A 21,321-nucleotide genomic window follows, 5' to 3' on the forward strand; every position below is an offset into this window, starting at 1 on the left:
CTGATGACACAGGAAATACCTTTCTTTGGTATGCTTCCTTTGCATTGGCTGCATGAAGCCAAAAGGATTCTACCTAGTATCCAGCAATTCCTGGGGACCTTCTACGCTCCTTGAATTCATGTTCTCAATTCTCATATCTCCCAGTCAGGTTAGGAACGGAGGAATCCGCAACCTACCTTTTCAGTGTCAGTGCAAACTTGGATAGCATTAGGAATGAGCCGTGCAGTTTTTTCCTTGGTCATGGAGCAGATGTCCTTCAAACGAACTGTCAACTAAGGCCGGAAAAAAATGTGGAAGGTTAGTCGAGAACTTCCAGAAACAGATCTTACTGCATGCAGGGCTGGGTTGGGCAGGGCTGAGGCACTCACCAATGTTTCCCAGCGGAAAATGTTGCTGTAGAAGCAGATCCAGTTCTCAGAGAGGTAGAGGCGGCCCTGCAGGAGAATGTCTCTTTGAAGTGCACAGGAGTAATCTGCAGAGAAGCAAGAAGAAGGGACGGTAAACAATACCGAGGAGGTTTATTAGGGATCTAAAAATAACTGGGCGTTGTGTGCACAATGTGAAAGGAAGCAGAACCCCTGTATGATGGCATTGGACCACACCTATTTATTTATATATCACATTTATAAACCGCCCACCCCCGAAGGGCTCTGTCCCAGTCCTCTCCAGACTCCACCTCCAAATCTCCAGAAGTTTCCCAGCCTGCACCTGGCAGACCCACCCATCTCCAAAGAATCCATTTTCTCCAGGAGAACTGATTTCTGCAGTTTATAATTCCCTGGATGTGGGCCAATATAAAGAAAGGAAAAAAACGGAAGCAGGGACCTATGAGCCACTGAAACAAGTCCTTAAAAATCCTAAGACGATATATCATCCTTTATTGAAAAAAAACAAATAAGACAAATCATAATAACAAGACCCCGGTCATACCTTGCCTCATTGTGATCAAAGGCCAATTCTTCTGGGTTGCATCTTTTCCCACAAATACCCACCCTACCCAATGCCAAATTTAGATGAAGAGAGGCCCTAGGCAATTCCACTTGTGAGGCCCCTCCCAATCCCCCACCCTCACGACTACAGAAAGTCGGTGTTTTAAACAAAACTGAGTAAAGTCGAGGATGACGACGGTTGTTTAAGATTTCACAATTCACAGTTCCTCCTCTAAAGGACATAAGATTTTGTTGTTTAATATGGAAGAGATTGAAAAAAAATGCATAAAACTGTAAGGATGCCCTATGACAGTGTCAAAAAATATTACACACCTCAGCCAGAGGCCCCCTAGATTTTGAGGCTCTCGGCTTCAGCCTGCCAAGCCTATAGAATAATCTGGTGGTGCCCCCATCGAAGTAAGGTATCCAGAATAAAATAACTTGGTAGTGAAACAGGAATAAAGCAAAATCTCACCAAGGGGAACATGCAGTTGGGGAGGGGGGTGGCGTTTGCAGACGCCAGGTTGGGATATTCCTGGAGATTTGTAGATGGAACCTGGGGAAGGCAAAGGTTGCAGAAGGGAAGGACTTTTGCAGGGGAAAAGGCCATAGAATCCACTACCTACATTTGCCATTTTCTCCAGGGAAACTGATCTCTGCAGCCAGGAGCCCAGTCTTAATCAGATAGGGAGCAAAGTTTGCACCAAGTTCAGTGCCAGACCCAAAAATCTACCCTTTTGGAGGGCAGATGGGCCTCCTCCTCAGCAACTTACACCTCCAAAGAGCCCAGCGTTCTTTAGCAAATCTTGGGAAGATTGGCGTTCACTACCCTGGGTTGAAGAAAAGTCTTACCAACAATGAGGCGCTCTGTGTCGGGAAGCTGTTTGAAGAGTTTCCTGAAGTCTTCATTCCGCTGCTTGTAGGTTGGACTCAGCACCTGTGAACAGTGGAGAGCCCATTAGGGAGCAGAGTGGGGGACAGCCAGGCAGGAGAGGGGAGACTACAGGGGATGGGGATTTTTAGTATTTGAACTAAGCATGGAAAAAGCAGACAATGATATCCCATTACTACCCAAAACTGGTGCCGGTAACTGCAGGGGGGCTAATTTTAGAACATTGGGGTAAAAAAAAAATTGGGGTGCTACTTGATGAAAACACCCTGGTTTCATAGCATTGAATCCTCTAGTGGGATCTACAAAGAATCGGTTGGTACCTCTGTATTAATCTGAAACACAGTGTTTGGCTTGGGGAGAGCTCAAAGTATTCTTTGTCCAGTTCAAGATGACAGAGAATAAAGCAAGAGAGGGGTAGCAGACAAGTACATTATTTGGGAGGCTGGGAAAGAAAAGATAACCATCACTGGGGAAGTAGTTCTGATCTATGCTTGCTTTCTATTGTATGACCCACCCATTAACAAATTCCATCACCATAAAGATTAAAAACTTGCATGTGGTTTTCGGAAAATGTAAGTCTCCAGAAACTCGTATTAGCTTTTTCTCCTTCTTTGACGGATTTTTGATCCAACACCAGCCACCACTGAATAGGTATTATTATTATTATTAATTACATTTGATAAACCGCTCACCCCTAAGGACCCAGCTTGCCAAAATAAGGGCTTCCCTTCTTGAGGCAATGACAAGCAAGAAGGATGCGATGCTAAAAGCCTGTCTACTGCTGGGTTCCTCTTTTCAATGTTATTCCAAGAGAAGGGGACACAGAAAGTAGTTTTCCTCCTCTGAAGAATTAGACAACCAGGAAACCACACAACCACACAACCAAAAGTCTCCGAACAACATAAGAAAAGCATTACCTGTCCAAACACACCAATGAAGCTAAAAGGTACCCAAACTGGGACATGGGGATGCGAACCAACACAAAGTCCTCATCATATACTCACATGGCCTCCATGTCTACCAGGATACTTACTCTGACCAATCACACCCTTTCTTTTTAAAGTTACCACTCATGACAACACCAGTCCCTACAAATCTTTGAAACGGCAGTGGCCATACACACAGGCTGCTACAGAATGGTTTGGGGTGGGCACTTGGCGAGAGGTCATGGCAAGGGGAAGAAAACTCCAGCTAACTTTGAGGCCGGGAAGCCTACGGAAGGTTAGATAAGCTGGATGGACAGACGTTATTTCAAAAGCTCAAGAGGGTTGAATGAATCCATCCTGACTGGCTAGATGGGGTGGTGGGAAGGGAGGAGAGATAAAGGGACGGTTCTATAAAACTCATAACCTCGCCCATGCCTGGCCTTAACCAGTTCCTTGGGAAATCAGATGCTCCCAAACACAAAGGAACACAGGATCTGGCAGAAGTTTCTGCCTGTTTGTGAAATCTAAGCAAGGGGAGATGGCAGCACATCTGTTTCGAAGGGGTACATCTCTGGCTGGGAGGCACTCACAGCTGGAATTTCTTCCCATCTTGAGCTGCCGTAACCTTCAGGGAGGTCATGCAGCAGTTCCAGTTGCCACAGCAGCCTCTTGTCTTTGAGGTCGAGGAGGAGACGCCAGAGCACTCCGCACTCAACCAGAGAATCCATAGCCTCGTACACTGATGACCACTCCTCGTCCGGTCAGTCTCCCTCCTCAGTCTCCAAGAAGGACATGGACTTAAAAAAATTATTCGATGTAGCAGCCACCAAAATGCTGGCTACAAAGGTTGCGCGAGCTAACCCTAATATGCAGTCCTGCTGATCTAGAAATGGGAAGAAGAATAAATCTCCTTTCTGAGACTGTCCAGGAAAAACAAGCTGACTCAAAAGAGGGGGCTACCGTCTAGCCCCATTTCAGCAGCGCTCTGAAGGGATGCCTTCTTCTGGAGAACCCCAACTTCCTTGCAGATCTAGCACAGCCTCTGGGGACTCTAAGGAGATCCCAAGAAAACTCCAAGGAATTGTCCAAAAATTCCAAGGCTGGAACTCAAGAGCAAGAACCAATTCTCCAGTAGGGCGATCAGAGCTCCAAGCAATATTCTCCAGCCTCAGGCTGGTTTGACCTCTCCAAAGCAGCAATAAGTCAACATAATGGTTCCAGCCGCAGCTTCTGAACACTGTCCCCTGACTGCCTCGCCCTCTCCTCGTTCTGGTCTGTCACTTCCTCGAAGAGTAGCTTTGCTCTTGGTTAATTTTTCTCGTGCAAGGGGTGGGCGGGGGAAAAAAGATACTGGAACGGTTTGCACAAGCTTGAAATTTCAGTATAATTCTGTCGGCCGATGCCCTAAAGTAACCTAGCTTGGGGCCCTCCCCTCTCGGCAGATGTTTCCTGTAATGCAAAGTTGTTGGACAGAGTTTGTGCTGAGGGGTGGGGAAAAGAAGACACAGAGGCCAGTCTGTAGAAGCACAGAGATGATGAAATCGGCAACAAGAGACCCAAAACGGCTGTTTTTGTCAATCGGTCTCTGGCTCCATTGTGCTTTCTTTGCCGACAAAGCTTCCTCCAGGGAAACGATCAACAGTTTGCATCATGAGACGTCCCCTCGTCCTTCTACCTGGATCCAGAGACTTTTTTGAGATTTGCTGAATCTGTTTGAATAGTTCCAAACCCACTCTGTTCTTGTTAGCTCCATTTTCACGGGTAGTCTGGCAATCTGGCAACTGACGCAAGAGAATTCACGACAGAGCAGGAGTGATGTTCTAAATGCAGGGATAATGTGACATAGTGAAGATGGCAGTGCAACAGTCAATGCGCCCAGAACTATTGGAAGAATAAATGCTAGAGTACATACACAAGATTTATGAAAAGAAACAGACCAGAGAACCTCCATTCCTTGGAATTAGTATGGGGGGGAAAAGGTGTATTCCAGCTTACAAAGAAGAAGAGGAAGAGTTGGATTTATATCCCCCCTTTCTCTCTTGTAAAAAGACTCAAGGGGGATTACAAACTCCTTTCCCTTCCCCCACTCAAACACCTTGTGTGGTAGGTGGGGCTGAGAGAGCTCTGAAGAACTGTGACTAGCTCAAGGTCACCCAGCTGGCATGTGTTGGAGTGCACAAGCTAATCTGGTTCACTAGATAAGCCTCCACAGCTCAAGTGGCAGAGCGAGGAATCAAACCTGGTTCTCCAGATTAGAGTGCACCTGCTCTTAACCACTACACCACACTGGCTCTCTAACTATATATATTTATGCATGTGTGTATACAGGTTCATAACATGTGGATTATGGTCTCAACACAAATGCACATGCATGAACTACCCACATACAATGCTTTGGGGTCCATATACTGGGAAGGGCATGTGCTGCAAATTGAAAAGACTGATGTACAAAAGGTGGATACCTGGAAGGGGTTTAAGGATTCAGGTAGGTGGTTGGTGGGAGAAAGGTGAGGAAACAGATAGTTATAAATGGCAATGTGAATGAAAGGAAAGTGGCAGGAGAGAACATAGCGGGGGCTGTGGAAAATGTGTGGTTTTATGTGCAGGATTGCATTGAACGCATTTGGTAACCTGCAACTGAAATCTATATTACGCTTTGTTTCATGTTCAGAGTAGAGAGGGATATGGGTAAGAGAAAGAGATAAATCTGAGATGGTTATGCAAGCAGAGGTGGGGATACTGGCTGTGGTGGATTTTCTGGGCTGTATGGTCATGGTCTGGTAGTTTTTGCTCCAAGTGATTCACCTGTATGCACGGTTGGCATCTTCAGAGGCATGTCATGGTGAGACATGTCTCCCTTCATGGCAACACAATTCACTGTGACATGCTTTTGAAGATGTCAGCTATAGATGAAGGCAAAATGTCAGACCCAAAAACTACTGGACCATGGCCACACAGCCCAGAAAACCTACGACACAGCCAGTTGATTCCGGCTGTGAATGCCTTCGACAATATATTGTCTGCAAAATATGAGGGAACAAAACTGTACACAATTCCAAGATAGGCTTAAGGGGAAAGACAACATTGGCCAGTAACAAAGCAGGCAAAATTAACTGAGGCAGCTAGATCTCTACAGTAATGAACACAGGCAAGCGAAGAAGGCAAACACAGATTGCCAAGTCAGTAAGCACAGCTCAAGTAGAGGAAAACCTTTGCTGCTTTTCTAGGCAACAAACTGTAAACCTGAAACTGACTTCTAAGTGTCCCCTTGGGCCCCTTCCACGCAAGCAGCATAATGCACTTTCAATGTGCTTTCACAATTGTTTGCAAGTGGATTTTGCTATTCCACACAGTGCATTATTGAAAGTGCATTATTCTGAATGTGCAGGAGTGGCCTTGGATTTGTCTGTCTAGGTGACTCACTTTTGTTATTCCTGGAATTCACTGCCGATTATTTATTTTAGGTTTGAAGTTTATAACTTTTCTAAGTTTAGAAAGCTTATCTTGCAGCTCCTGTCACTTGTTCAATCAAGCCAAAATCAAGGCAACTGAACTGCAGTTAGCTTGTTTAGTTCATTTCAACACTGCTCACTTGGACAGTATGCTTTATGCTAATCAACTGATAACAGTGCAAACTTGATGCAAAGGCTGTTAAAGGAAGCTTTTCTTCCAGATTTGAATTACAAATACTTGCTTTATCAAATAGCGTTGATGAACACAGAGAAAGAGCCCCACCCCAATGGAAACGCTCGTGCAAATTCAGACATACATGATCAGTTCCCGCTCTCTATTAATTTCAGTGAAGGACAAAGATCCTCAGATGAATGAAACCATTTTCTGAAAAAGAAAAACATAGGCCCCTTCTGCACATGCAGAATAATGCACTTTCAATCCACTTTGCAGCTGGATTTCACTGTGCGGAATAGTAAAATCCATGTGCAAACAACTGTGAAAGTAGACTGAAAATGTATTATTCTGCATGTGCAGAACGGACTGTAGGGTCGAGGGCTTTCACGGCCAGAATCACTAGGATATTGTGGATTTTTTGGGTTGTATGGCTGTGTTCCAGTAGTATTTTCTCTTGACATCTTGCAGGCGAAATGTCAGGAGAAAATACTACTGGAACACGGTCACACAACCTGAAAAACCCACAACATCCTAAGAAAAAAATACAGTTTTGCAAGAGGGGAAGTTAGAACCGAGACAGGAAAGAGGACGGATTTCTTAACCTAGCAGTAGTTGGGTTTTTTGTTCTTCATATCTGCAAGCAACTGTGTGCCCTCCAGCATTCCCATTATTACAAAGCAGCCAAGTAGAAGAATCAATAAGATTTAGTCAGACTACATGTATGCAGCAATTATGGAGTCCAAGGATAAAGATAATTAGAGCACATGGGATGCTGAACATGGGCCCCTTCCGCACATGCAGAATAACGCGCTTTCAATCCACTTTCACAATTGTTTGCTAGTGGATTTTGCTATTCCACACAGTAAAATCCAGTTGCAAAGTGCACTGAAAGTGGATAGAAAGTGCATTATTCAGCATGTGCAGAAGGGGCCTAGGTGAGAAGGAACTCAATGCCAGACAAGGGGGGGGGGGGCAGGGGAATGCCCTGCTCCAACAGAGGCTTAATATGTAGAAATGGGCATAGCATGGAGGTAAAGAACAGCTCGGTAAGTCGGCTGTTGCAGGTTTCCCCAGCCGTGGGGCCATGGATCTGATGTTTTTCAGCTCCTAACCATTTGCTTGCATCTGTGGCTGGCACTGTGAGCCACAGATAAAGGTGAAACACTAGGAGATAAAACCACCAGACCATGGCCACGCTGCCTGCAAAGCCCACAAGCTTTCAACATTAGCTCAGCCTGAATTCAAAAGAGAGGACATTTTTCTGCAAGCCAGTCTTAAAGGAGGAAGTTGGCTGCTCTAATAAATGACTGGGCTTTTCAGTGTACACTGCTGTGCGTGCCCCCCCCCCCCCCGCCCCTCTCGGAGGATGGTGAGAAACTTGTCAGAAGGAATCTTTCCGATGTTCCTCTATCTCTGCAAACCCACCCACATTCCCCAAAGAAAAAGGGAGCAGCTCTGAGAAGCGGAGGCGGCAATGGTAAACATTAACCCTTCCACAAACATAGGGAGCCAGGACGACATGGCACAGGAAGGGGGTGGAGGGCATTTTGTAAGGTGGATTTCATCCCACAAAAAATTCATTGGCTGTGGCTGTTTGTTGAAGAAACCCCTTGGGGAAAATTTTGGACTGAAAATCTAAGAGGAGGAAAACAGGGAGGCCCTGAAATCCAAGCTGGGAGCGAATAAGGGCCGTGGAGCACGAGAAGGGGAAGGGGATAAACAGATCGAGGCACAAAAGACTCCATTCCGACTTCGAGGGTTTTATTAGCATAAAAATCCACATGTTTATACGAGAGACCATACAAGGGGGCAGCTGTGCTACTTACGCAAAAGGAAGGCGATGCAAAGCAAATAAAACCACGGTGGCCAAGGTCAGCTGTGTGTGGTGTAGTGGTTAGAGAGCTGGACTAGAATTTTGGTGACTGAGGTTCAAATTGGCCCCTGCTGCAACTCTTGACCTAACCTACTTCGCAGGGTTGTTGAAAAGATAAAATGAGGAGAGGATAGAGTTGCAACCTCTGGGTTGGGAAATGCTTGGAAATATGGGAGTGGAAGCTCAGCAGGATACAATGCCATAGAGTCCACCCTCCAAAAGAGGCATCTTCTCTGGGGATTAACTGATCTGGAGATTAACTGTTATTCCGGGAGATCTCAGACCTGACCTGGAAGCTGGCAACCCTAGCAGAGGAGAACAGTGTAAGCTGCCTTGGGTTACCCATGTGGGGGGGGGGGGGCGGTAAATGAAGTAGATAAATAACTAAACCATGTCCTGAGTCACTTGGAACTCTCCCAGCGAGATTCCAACATTTTTCATCCCAGCAACACATCAAATAGGAGGAGTTGAACTTTTGCCTGAAACGGGTTGAGTGGGTGGGCTTGGCTGTAGCCACCCAGTCTCTCACTCCCAAACAACTGCTGGTAGCCACAGAAGTGAATGCAACGGCTGAGCTGGCCCACACCCCAAAAAGGGAGGGAACTGGAAAACGAACAAGCAGAAGTCAGGCAGGGGCCTGCAATAAGGGATAATAATAGTTCTTGCAATTATGGTACGAGCCACATTTTTTATTATTATAAAGGGGAAGGGGAAGGGCTTGTGCATGAGCTGCTTTCCCCCCATAGAAATCCCTCTCTAGTCTAGGACTGTCAACCTCCAGGTGGGGCCTGGAGATTCACCCATCTCCAGACGACACATGCCACTTCTTCTGTAGAAAAAAAAATGGTTGCTTTGACAATGGGACCGGACGGCACTATACCCTGCCAAGATCCCTCCGTTCCCCAAACTCTGCTACTTGAGCCCTAAGCTCAAATCCTCCAGGAATTTCCCAATCTGGACTTGAAGGCTTTATTCCTGTCCCAAGCTGCTGTTAGCCTTGGTAGGAGGAAAAACAGACACTCATATTCTGCTAGTCTTTTTCCCTACCAGGGCTAACAGAATCTAAGGAGGAGGGATTTCTCCTGGCAAAACATTTTCCCTCCAAACTGGGCCCCCCTGCAGCTGTGTTTCAACATTAAATACAGATAAAGGAATCTTCTCAGAGATTTCCCACATCTAAGTGCCTCCCACGCATTATTCCAGTCTTCCTGTTAAGTCAAGCTAGATTCATTATGCCCATGATATGGATAGAAGAAATGAGTACAGGACTGAAAGTACTGTGGCTTGTTTTAAACCACCGAGTAAAATTGGCCCTGGGAGGTCCAAATTCACATCCGGTGACAACCATGAGCAACCAGCCTAAACAGAAAATAGAGAGTTATCAATGGTAAATTAGAGACCAGCTCTTTCACACTAAGCCATCTGAGAATGGTGGGTGAAGATATTAGAATTAGCTAAGTGTATTTTGTTGCTTAAAAAGGGGGGGTTGAATAAATTTTGGGGTAACTGGAAACCCACTGTAGGATATATAGATAAAAATTTTTAAATGAACTTATGATTAGTGGTTTTGAAGCCTAACGCATTTTTAAATTAAGACTTAATAGAGAAAAGAGTGATGTTTATCAATTCATCAGTAATGTTTATAGAGATATAACCTTGATTTTGTTATCAAAGACCAAGGGATATTTTGGGGAAATTCATACTCAAGCACACAAATGTAGGAGTCCCTATGACAGACAAGTATATCTATCTACGTTCGTAATCTTTGTAACTTGTTCATTGTTAAACTGTTTTAGGTATTAGCGTTTAAAACGCACACTCAGTCATCTGAAACAGCACAATTTGAAATGGTTCCATATACAGATTATGTTATTCCGCTGCACACCACCCGTGCGGTACTTAGGTCAAGAGCCACACAAGCACCGCAGCTCTCAAAGAGTTTTTCCACACTCATTTTGGATGTGGCCTTTGGATACACTTTTCAGTACAAGCCATGGATACGACTAGCACAGTATTGGCTTAACAGTGTTAGTTTGGGAATCCCAACACAAATCACACCTCAGACACAAAATTTACCATGTAGCCTCATGTAAGCTGCGATTCTCTCAGTCTCCTATGGGAGGAATAATACTGCACTGCAATACAAGGTTGTTGTAAGGACTACCGAGGCCATTCCCATGAAATGCACTGAATGCACAAGTATCATACAAATGCTGCAGAGAAGATGCTTCATGCTGCACAGGATTTTATGGTTTCTGCCACAGATAGCATTCCAATGCCTTGGTGAAGCAAAGTCCTGCTTACCCCGAGACAGGCTGGCCACAAGCACAGTCATTCAAATTGCTCAGCAAAGCAAAGCTCCTTCGCTTTTTGTTTTGAGCCGCTGGCAGGAACGACCTTACTCATCTAGCATATTTCTACGCTGCCTCTTCAGAGTTCTGCTCAAGGTGGTTTACAATTAAAGAAACAACTTGTCGCAGTACTCAAACTGTCCATATAACAGCAGACCGTTCAAAACCTCACATATGGTTTTTCTGTCAGCATTTAATGAAAGAAACTCAGCAGGGGGAGCTGGGCACCAGCTCAGAAAAAGAGGACGGGGCGGAAAAAAAATAATTTCTCTAATATGTTTCAAGCAGGCACTTCAGGTGGTCTTCAGAAGTCTCCTCACTCTTAAAAAAAATGAAAGATAAAAACACAACCCAAATCCAATAATCCCACAACTGCAAGATTTGCTCTGCCTGCCAGAAAAACCTGTGTGTACATTTTGAAGGCACAGCATCATAGGGTTTAAGGCAGGACAAGGGAACCTCTGGCCGAAATTTACGAAGCTGTTTCCATTATACCCAGCAAGCGACAGTCTGCATGAAGAGCCACTCCTACACGGTCCTCCCTTTTCCCATCTGCCCTCTGCTCTGGCATTGACAGCTTGGAACAAGGTGAATCGAAGTTGGCCAAGGGCATCCTCCCTCACGGAAACTTGGGAATCTCAGCAGTGGTCCACATTTTCATGGAAAAGAGTGAAAAGCTGCAGGGAGGCGAGATGGAGAAAGCCCAAAGTTACGGGCTGTTTGTTTTGCCACAAAAAGTGTTGCACTTCATAACTGGGGTTGGGTCAGTCTCCCTTGCTTGAAGCAAATCCAACTTATTTTTAAAAACAATTTGGAAAGGTAAGCCAATGAGAGATTTGGAAAGGTAAGCCAATGAGAGAGCAGAGAGTTGGTATTCTACAGATCAACAGACACGGGCAAGACTTGTTGGTCGGAAGAGGAAAGCGAAGCATGGGAAGAGGGCACTAGAAAGACAAGGAGGAGCATGGGATGAGCAAGACGGGTTGGTGACTGGGTTAAAGGATATCGACACAGGGCAAGAAAACCAGAAGAAAACCAGCAGGAATAGGGCTGGTAGCTCCACCACCCAGGCAATTTGCTGCTAAGAAGATAGTTTCAGGTAGGCAGCCATGTCCGTCTGCAGTAGAAGAGCAAAATTCAAGTCCAATAGCACCTCACAGACTAACAAGATCTCCCGGGTGTAATTTTTCAAGAATTAGAAGAGACTGCATTTATACCCCACCTTTCTCTCCTGTAAGGCTTACAAGCTTCTTTCCCTTCCTGTCCCCACAACAGATACCTTGTGAGGAAGGTGGGGCTGAGAAAGTTTTGAATGAACTGTGACTAGCCCAAGGTCACCCAGCAGGAATGTAGGAGTGTGGAAACACATTTGGTTCACCAGATAAGCCTCTGCCACTTAGGTGGAGGAGTGGTGAATCAAACCCAGTTCTCCACATTAGTATCCACATGCTTTTAACCATTACACCATGCTGGCTCTCAATTACAAGCTCTATCAAGAAGAGTTTGAATTTGGCTGTCGTGGGTTTTCCGGGCTGCGGTCTGGTAGTTTTTGTTCTGCATCAATGGCTGGCATCTTTAGAGGAAAGCTGCACTGAGATGTGCTTCTGTCCACAGAACAGTGTGGAATGAATGTGTGCTGGGGTCTACATTTTGTCCACCTCACAGGAGGGTGAGGCACATTTGCAAGTCTCTGGGTAGAATTCATAAACAGTTGCATTTACGGTTGGGTTTGCAAGCATGTTCACAACTGCAACTGAATTTGCAATCGCACTTGGTTTCTTGAAAGCTTATGCCCAGAAAATCTTGTTGGTCTTGTAGGTACTACTTACTCTGCCACTGAGAAGAAGCCGCTGCAGGCTTGGACCAGCACATAAAGATTGCCTGCTTTTACTCCAAAGCAATTTGGTGCATGGGGATGAGGTGGGACACAGAACTATTGGTCCATGCTTCCTTGGAGAGGCAGAGCTGCTCAATCTCAGAAGAATAAACTCCAAAACTTTATAGCAGAGAATGGCACACTTACAAAGTGATGCCTAAACTCTGAAAAGAGTTTTTGGTCGGTTCAGAGCCAATAAGCCACAGATGCGACTTACTACAAGGCAGACTGGCAAGAATTGGCAGTCAAATTTGGAAACCTTGTCATCCGTGTGAGCATGTGGGGAGGGGGAAGGAATCCAGCCCTTTTGCAACACTGCTGTTTTCACCTGGTGAAAAGATTTAGGACTATCCTAGGAGACTAGGATTAAAAAAATTAAAGAAAACCCAGCCAGGCCTTACTCTCCGGATCTGTTGTCTTTCATGCTGGAAATATGTGAGGGAGAAACAAAAAGAAGAGAAATGAAAATAAAGAGGGCGCCCCGGAAGGCAAACACACAGACATGCACACATGAACCACAAAAACAGACTGTAATAGGGACAGAGCAGCCCTGCGACCGGAAACTTCTGCACCTCCTTCAGCCACCTGCTCCTTCTTTGTCAACTCCACCAAGTCCCTGGGCCCTTCTCAAGTTTCCCAGGCTGCAAGGCTTGCTTCTCACATAACGCCTGCTTCTGGAAGGGCCAGTGGGGAAGCTCCACTTGGGTGTGCAAGGGCAGGAAAGAGACTACTGCGGAATAACGGGTCCTTCCCATGGATGCTTCGGGAGAGATCTTCAAAAGATAGGTTCTTCCTGGACATTCTGGATGGCCACACTGGGTCATCTCATTTTTCCAGCTGCATGCCTCCACCCGAAATCCTTCCAAACGTTTTCCTATAAAGGCAATCCTTAGAGGTAAGAGGAGTGCCATCTACCGGTCGCCACCTGCAACGTCAGAGCTGTGTTTTTGTCTGCCCTTCCCACTGCAGACATCTATCTTGGGCAGCATTAGGAGATAAGAGCCGGGCTCTTGGCAGCCTCTCAGATTCTGTCCCAGTTCAAGGATACAGTTTGTGTCAGTCAACACTTTTTGTAAATTTAAATTGCATTGTCAAAAGCTTTCATGGCTGGAATCAATTGGCTGTTGTGGGTTTCCCAGGCTGTGTGGCCATGGTCTGGTAATTTTTGTGGGTGAAATGTTGAGAGCAAAACCTACTAGACCACGGCCACACAGTCCGGAAAACCCATAACAGCTAGTTAAATGGTATTTCTTTTACTGCAACTGTGGGTCCTGTTTGGGGTAAAAGTGGTCAATAAGCATAAATATACCAGCTAGCTATCTCCCACCAAAGGGTTAACAGCACCCTGCCCTTTCCAGACAAACCGCACAACCCTTCTCACCATGCAGATTTCCAAAACAAGTTGCTGCTCTTGGCACAACTATGAAAAGGCCTTATCGATGCATCTGAATGGGAGCCAATCCTGACTTCAGTACTCCTGGAGTTGTGAAGTTATTTTGCTCAAACATCTGAGCTGAACTGCTACGGAGTGCAGTGGCCTCAAAGGAGCCTGGTCAAGGAGCCTGTGCTCTGAGGCCAGCTACCCTGTGCTGCCCAGCGATCCCTGGCCTTGCCCCACTCTGGCATGAAAACTTGTGCCAGAAGTGCTCCTGCAGGGCAAGAGGAAGTGCATCAGGACAAGATTTCTTGCCCCGATGTGCCTCCTCTCTTGGTATGCCGCAAACAGGAAGCGTTGCCCCGATGCAATTTCCGTCTACTGCACACCTTGTGGGTAATTGACCTGGGAGTCCTCAAGCTTTGAGCAGTGTTGCCACCCTGCAGCTTCCATTGCCCCAACAGGAAGATGGCGAAGATCTTATCCCAGGAAGAACAACCCTGCAATCTTAGTAACACGGACTCTTGCTCATTAAAGCAGGGCTCTGGGTGGCTAGATACAAACCAGGTTCAGATACCCTGGACCCCTCACCTCAGGTCTCTCTCAGGAAACTACAGCCTCTCAAGGGTCATATTGCATGCAATGGCAGGTCGACCCATTCAAGAAGATGGTTTCACCAACCACAGCGGAGCCAAGAGAGCTTTATCCCTGGGTCAATCTACCTTGGGAACCAGTAGGTATAACGCGAGGCCTTTAAGCTAGCCTCTGGCCATCTTAAAATGGGAAACAGTAACACTGAGAAAGACAGTTAAATCTTCTCCCCGCATCTTTTCTGTGATCTCAATTAGCTGTGGGGAGGGGGCAAGGAAAGAGAGATAATGCAGATGACAGAAAGCAAAAAAGGATGAACACAGTAGCTGGGATCTAACAATGCACAAGGGGGAACATAAATGGACTTCATGTTCTGTTTGTGCAGGGTCACGTACACACTAGGGTTGCCAGCCCAAGGCTGATAACCAGGGGAGCCACACTTAGGCAATGGGGGGCCTCGCTGGTGATGTATTGATGTTGCCAGTGACATGCTGAGATCACTTCCTATGCTACCAGAAGTGACATCAGTATGTCATCAGAATGTTTTGGTATTTGGCCAAAGCTCTATCATTGAGTTTGCCTCAAATGATAGAGCGTCCACAGCAACAAACTGCTGCCACTCTCAGTCACGCCAGAAGTGATGTCAAAGAGTTGGGACTCTGGCAGCATTTCTCCAATTTTCTCCTTTGTTTTTCTCCTGCTATCCAGCTGAGAAGTGACGGGCGACACATAGCACTTTCTTCCTAATACATTATAGTGGCCAGAAACATTTTGTAAGATTTTGCAGTAGTAGAAACACAACTTCTTTTTTTGGCGCTTCCACCTGCATAGGTGCTCTAGCACAAATGGAAATTTTTGTACTGGGTCTAACCCCCAGCTCCAAAGCTGCAGTCTTGATATCCACTAACAAGGCTTTAAAAAATCCCTTTAAGAAAAAAATGGAAATTCCGGTCATGGATCTCCCATTTTTGTGTCTCGCACTCCAAGACTGAAGGATCCAAGGGCAAGCAACTCTTCAGATCTGGAAAGTATTGGCCTCTATACTCAGTTGTTGGCCCTTCAACATAATTGCTTGGCCACCATGTGAGACAGTATTCAGGACTACGTGGACCACTGGTCTGATCCAGCAGGGCTCTTCTTATCTGCTTTGGTTAACCATAGCCCCACCCCCTTCACCCCAGTAATCTTTTCCCTCCAGAAAGAACCTGGGCTCCTGAGCCCTCTTTAGTTCCAAAGCATTCAGAGATACTGCACATCATCTATATTGAAGGTTCTTGTTATTTTTATCTGCCGATCTTCAAGGAAAGCACCAGCTTTAGATATTGGCCAGAACCCCAAACAAATCTGCAGCCCAGCGGCTGTATCTGCCGACAGGGCCTCAGGTCCCTGCCGGCAGATACAGGGACCTGACAGCAAACAGCAACTGCCTCTGGGTTAGCTCCTGGTTGCTGCCTTCCTGCAGAGCACTTTGTTCTGGCAGCAGAGACAGCTTAAACATCCTTACCCTATTGCCCTTGCTATGAGCTTCAGGTGGTTGGGCATGTTCGGTATTGGCTGGGAGGACGGCCCACGGAGTTAGGGCTTTGTCAACTGTCGGCACAGGCAGACTCCCAGAAGAGGGCTAGGGAGCAGGTAAAGACAGTGGAGTGTATACAAGGAAGACTAGTCACAAATGGGATTAGTCTGCCATCAAGGAAAGTTACTGGGGAATGGATGAAGACAAGAGCAAGCCAAAATGTGGCCAAGTTAGAATCTGAACCCTCCAGATTTGAAAGTGGGAAAAATGGACCACAAAGAAGCCAAAACCTTCAGCACTACCTGACTGAATACATTTCTGACATCTCCAATTCAAGGATGAAACACAACCCTACTTGTCATTGGTCTCCAAAGAATGACCTGCAAGCCAGATCCAGTCCACCAAATGATTTAATCTGGCGCATAGCTGCTCACCTCTCTCTTCCTGCCTCAACACAGTCAACGGCAGAAAGAAGCCTGGACTACAGAAGCGGAGCCTGAAGTTTAAAGTTGGACCCGGCCAGGCCAAGCCCAGCAATGAACTGTGGGCTCAGCCTGACATCACGTGGACTTCAGAGGTGGAGTCAGCAGCATAAAGCTGGATGCAGTCAGGCCAAGCCCACTGCTAGCTCCCCCTCTGAAGTCCACATGGCTCAGAGGTTGAGCTTCAGAGGTGGAGCCAGCGGTACAAAGCTGGACCCAGCCAGGCTGGCCCAAAGTTCAACTTGGTCCTCAGATATTTGCAAAATATACAATGTGACCCTTGCAGTGAAAAGTTTGGCGACCCCTGGTAGATTATGGAGGGTTTGCAGCTGTACAAAGCCAACACTGCCTCTTGCCCAAGGGAGGCCAAAAATCCATGCAGAATGAAAAGGATATGACATACGTGACTCCTGGGACTGCACAGAATTAGCCACCCCTTCGCTGCCACTTTCAAGATGCACCAGTGTGTTGTGTTCCTAATGATGCTGTCATAAGCAGAGTTATACCTTTCTAAGCCCTTCAAAGCAATTGACTTCAGTGGCCTTCCTCTGCTCAGGAGGACAATGAAAACGCCTGGTTTATTTTGCAGTAAAGCACCTTGTGGATAACAAACCCGGAACGGTGAGGTATAAGGATTTTACATACATCCACACAGAAAGGGGGAGATCTGTTCCATGCCGACATATGTGGCTTCTAATCTATCCTGGCTACATACAATTCACCCTTTTCTAACATTAAATGGAAGATGTTAGGAGGAAAACCTGGGAGGACTCCTCAGTTTACATGCAGCAGGAAATCCATGACTTAATTTGACTGTTCTTGCACCTCTTCTGCCTACTGAGAGCCTGCTCCCTTGACTAAAGAAAAATCTCAGCGGCACTAAATCAATCCCCTGCCAAGAGTTAGCCCAGCCTGTGTCCGACCTCAAATGCCTGATGAAATGGGAAGACCTCCCTTCATTCATTCCACCCCTCCTTCCCTCCCTACATGAAATCAAGGGATAAATGAAACTGAAATACTTACATTGTACCAACTCTGGCTTTTCTGTAAGGACAAAATAAAAAAGAAAGTTAGTTAGTACGGAGATGCTGGCACTAGGGAAAGAAGGGAACAAGGAAAAGTCTTGGAAGTGTTAATGCCAAAGGTTGGTAATTATTAGTAACAAACCAGAGGGTGTGGGTTAGACACAAACGTGAAGTCAGAATGAAAACGGAAATTTAGGCATTTATTTTCAGCTGGCCAAACTTCAATAAACACTATCCAGGGATTGTAAAATACCCCCCCACCAACCGTGCAGAAGAAGAGAGCAATTAGGTGTATCACTTCCAACCTGGAAACCCTGAACAGCAATCAGTAATCCTTTTTTGTCTACCAAAGAGCTCAAAGGAGCCAGTTATGCAGTTCTGAAATCTATCATTTTATTCCAGACACCAATAGCACACTCTAACTGCCCATCCAGTAAACAGTGGAAGGTCGTCAGGAAGCTTTCAACACAAGCCTGGAACCTATTTCTTCAAGATGCCACATGGAAACATTCCCTGCTCTATCTGGGAATCAAATATTTAGCCCAATTTGAATCTCCATCTTATTTTGCATGCTGGCAATATCTATATTAAGATGGTCATATATACTTGAATGCTGTAATGCGCTGTCTTTGGCAGGGATTCCCTTCGAACAATGTTTTTGGGATTGCTCTTTATTAATAACTGATCAGTTACTGCACATCTTCTTTTATTGTTCTGAACGTACTGTTGTCAGGGAGACATTTCTTATGAATGCCTGTTAAAATATTCAGCCACTTCTGACACCCGTAAATTAAGACCGTTCCTGAGTGGCTTCTGTAAAGCTTGTACGGTTGCTGTTCTTTTAATTCTTAAAACACGTTTCTTGGTGCGTGGCTAACAGGCTGTTAAACCTGCACAAAGAAAATGCTCCTTTCGAGACTTCCCACATAGAATTCACAAATGTCCCTGGAAGTCTAGCCTCCACTTCAACTTGGATTCCCAAGCAGACTTGCTGGGGAAAATGGGGCAATTTTTCTCCCTTCCAAGTTCTCATGTGCAAAATGAGGTTAAAAAGTGAGGGACATCTTCCTTAAGAAAATACTGATGGTGTACACCCATTAAGGGACCGACCCGGTGACCTCTGACACACATTCAAAGTGCCGTTCTTCAAACTCTGGAAGGGGGAAAGGCAAAGGTTCTACCACTGTACTTTAAAACTCTACCCACTAGCTGCTCTTCCAGACAGACAGGTGTTCACAAAGGGGCTGCACTTTAGCTAGGGCCACAACAGAAACCTGCACTTAATTTTTCCGTCTTTTTACTTAAGTCTGAATTATACCTGCCCTACCCTGGATGGTCAAGGCTACCCTGAACTTGTCAGATCTCAGAATCTAAGCAGGGCAGGCCCTGGCAAGTATTTGAAAGGGAGATTGCCAAGAAAGTCCAGAGTTGCTAAACAGAGGAAAGCAATAGTGTTTAAATAGTTGCTAAATAGTGTTTAAATAGTTGCTAAACAGAGGAAAGCAATAGAGACTAACCACTCGTGTTAGTCTCTTCTCTGGAAAACCTACTTGATTGTCTTAAGTCAGCAGCGACTTGACAGTACTTTACACATGCACACAGATAATGTTCTTTCCCAACCCAGCCAACTCTGGATCACCCCAGTCTTGTTCCAGCTTCTGGTTTGCTTCTGGGTCCAATTCAAGGTACTGGTATTGACCTTAAAAGCCCTATATAACGTGGGGCCAGCATACCTGAAAATCACCCTGCTCCCATATGAACCTATTCACCCACCCACCCAGGTCTTCTTTAGAAGCCCTGCTTTGGGATCCCTCACCATCTAAGCCTGGATAATGGCAGCCTAAGAAAGGGCTTCCCCAGTTGTGGCATCAAAACTCTGGAACTCTCCTCCCCAAGGAGATTCTTCAGTCCTCCTCTACTGTTGTTTTCTGCCAAAGGATGAGGAAGTTTTTGCTTTTGTTTGGTATACCCCCAATAACTGCGAATGGCTCTTCTCCTTGGCTTAGGTATTGTATTTTTATTGAACTGTTTTATATCAAATTACTGTCTGTCTGTCTATCTAATCTGTGCAGAAATATATAACTGTACACATAAAGTTATAGATCTCTCTCTCTCTCTCTCTCTCTCTTGATAGATAGATAGATAGATAGATAGATAGATAGATAGATAGATAGATAGATAGATAGATAGATAGATAGATAGATAGATAGATAGATAGATAGATAGATAGATAGATAGATAGATAGATAGATAGATAGATAGATAGATAGATAGATAGATAGATAGAATTTTAAATACTGTTTCAATGGTGAAAGATTTTAATGTTTTGATGTCTGCTGTCTTGGGAACCATAGTTTGACAAAGGTAGCATTGAAATGTTTTAAATGAATAGATAGATACAAGAGACAATGCCCTCTGGACTCCCAGTTTAGGTAGAGCTCCTATGAGGAAACAAACCAAACACTATTGTAGAATACTTACGTGCGGCCACACCTACGTGGCCCACAACATGATTTTTCAGTTGTGCATAAAGACTACATTGACTGACTGAAGAGAATGTCTTCTGTTCAAGGAGTCTCTCTATTCTACATGCACCCTGTGCCATAAATTAATACCTTTCTGCCCTACGAGGGAATGTAGTAGAAAGCTCACTGCAGGAACTTTGCAGCTAAGAAAAAGCTCTATGTTAGGATGTATAAGAAAGGGCTAAAAATAAACCTGCAAGAACCACAGTGTTGTTATACACACTGTAATCTGCCTCAAGTCCCAGTGAGAAAGGCGGACTACAAATGAAAATAGTAATAATAAAGGTAGACGACCAAAAAAAGTGGCAATAGAGAAGCTACGTCTGCAGTGTACTCCTGTGAAAAGTTATTTTGAACCTATTCCTGTCCATTCCAGTGAAAGAGATCTACATAGGATTGCCCCTTTGGAGTACAAATTTCAGTATCTTCATCTCAGGCAAAACACTACAATGCAGAAGAAAGTACAACAGTTGGGTTTCCCACTACAGAGGTTTGCTGAGTGCCCTTGGTCCATTCACACACTCTCAACCTACCTCACAAGGTTGTTGTGGGAATAAAATGAAGGTGAGAACAATAGAAGTCACTCTGGGTTCTCATTAGGGAGAAAGAAAGTGTATGAATGAATAAAATAAACTGAACCAAGGATGACCAAGAGTTTGGAAGCATCTTTCTTCCATACACAAAAGCACACAACATACAACTTTCACTTGAAATGGCAGCGGTAACATTGGGGTGGTATGTATGGAGGCAGGGGAAAAGCCACCTCCAAGAAGTACTTTAGAAATGTTGAATCCTTGCCTTCCAGGGCAGATCCCCGACACCCGAGCCAGAATACTTTCGACGCAGGAACATCTCCTGCTGCGGCTGCCTGGCCTATGGTTTTCCAACTCGATTCTGGACACTGGTTTCACCTCAAAAGAATGAGGCTTCCTTTCCTTCCCCCACCCTTTTATAGAGACTGTCTGAGTGTCAGACCAAGGAAAAGAAGCAGAGAAGAGTCAGATTCTTACTTTGATCAGGTTTAATCTGTCATACTGGAAAAAGAAAAATCATGAAACATTAGAATGGAAAGAAAAGGAAAGAAAATGTATAGGAAACACGAGGAGTGGGGAAGTTTGCACGTGGGAACAACACACTAGCGGAGTACAAAGCTGCCGGGAACTGGGGAAACTATCAACTATGTCATTGCAAACGGTTCTACAGCATGTCAGAGTGGGGAAAACAGAAAGGATCCCCTCTGCCCTACGGCAGGGCCTCTGCTACGGTCATGGGTCCTGCATTGTAAGTTCTAGCTTGGTCATGCATCGTATATTTTAATTCCATAGCAAGTTTT

The 21,321-nt window shown here is 45.3% G+C and overlaps 1 protein-coding gene across 15 annotated transcripts in view; it reads right to left on the minus strand.

The window, feature by feature from the left end:
* GRAMD1B (GRAM domain containing 1B) overlaps positions 1 to 21,321 on the minus strand; it is a 136,300-nt gene that overhangs the window by 25,626 nt on the left and 89,353 nt on the right. For 7 of the 15 annotated variants that reach the window (XM_048513518.1, XM_048513511.1, XM_048513510.1 and 4 more), the window contains 6 exons: positions 20,999 to 21,022; positions 17,462 to 17,482; positions 12,876 to 12,899; positions 1,782 to 1,866; positions 369 to 472; positions 177 to 272 (listed from right to left, as the gene is read on the minus strand). In XM_048513518.1, coding sequence (XP_048369475.1) covers positions 177 to 272; positions 369 to 472; positions 1,782 to 1,866; positions 12,876 to 12,899; positions 17,462 to 17,482; positions 20,999 to 21,022 — 354 coding nt within the window. The remainder of the gene's footprint in view (positions 1 to 176; positions 273 to 368; positions 473 to 1,781; positions 1,867 to 12,875; positions 12,900 to 17,461; positions 17,483 to 20,998; positions 21,023 to 21,321) is intronic. The other 8 variants (XM_048513524.1, XM_048513514.1, XM_048513513.1 and 5 more) reach the window with 4 other exon arrangements.

The sequence above is a fragment of the Sphaerodactylus townsendi genome, linkage group LG12, assembly GCF_021028975.2.
Source record: "Sphaerodactylus townsendi isolate TG3544 linkage group LG12, MPM_Stown_v2.3, whole genome shotgun sequence".
NCBI classification, from domain to species: Eukaryota; Metazoa; Chordata; class Lepidosauria; order Squamata; family Sphaerodactylidae; genus Sphaerodactylus; species Sphaerodactylus townsendi.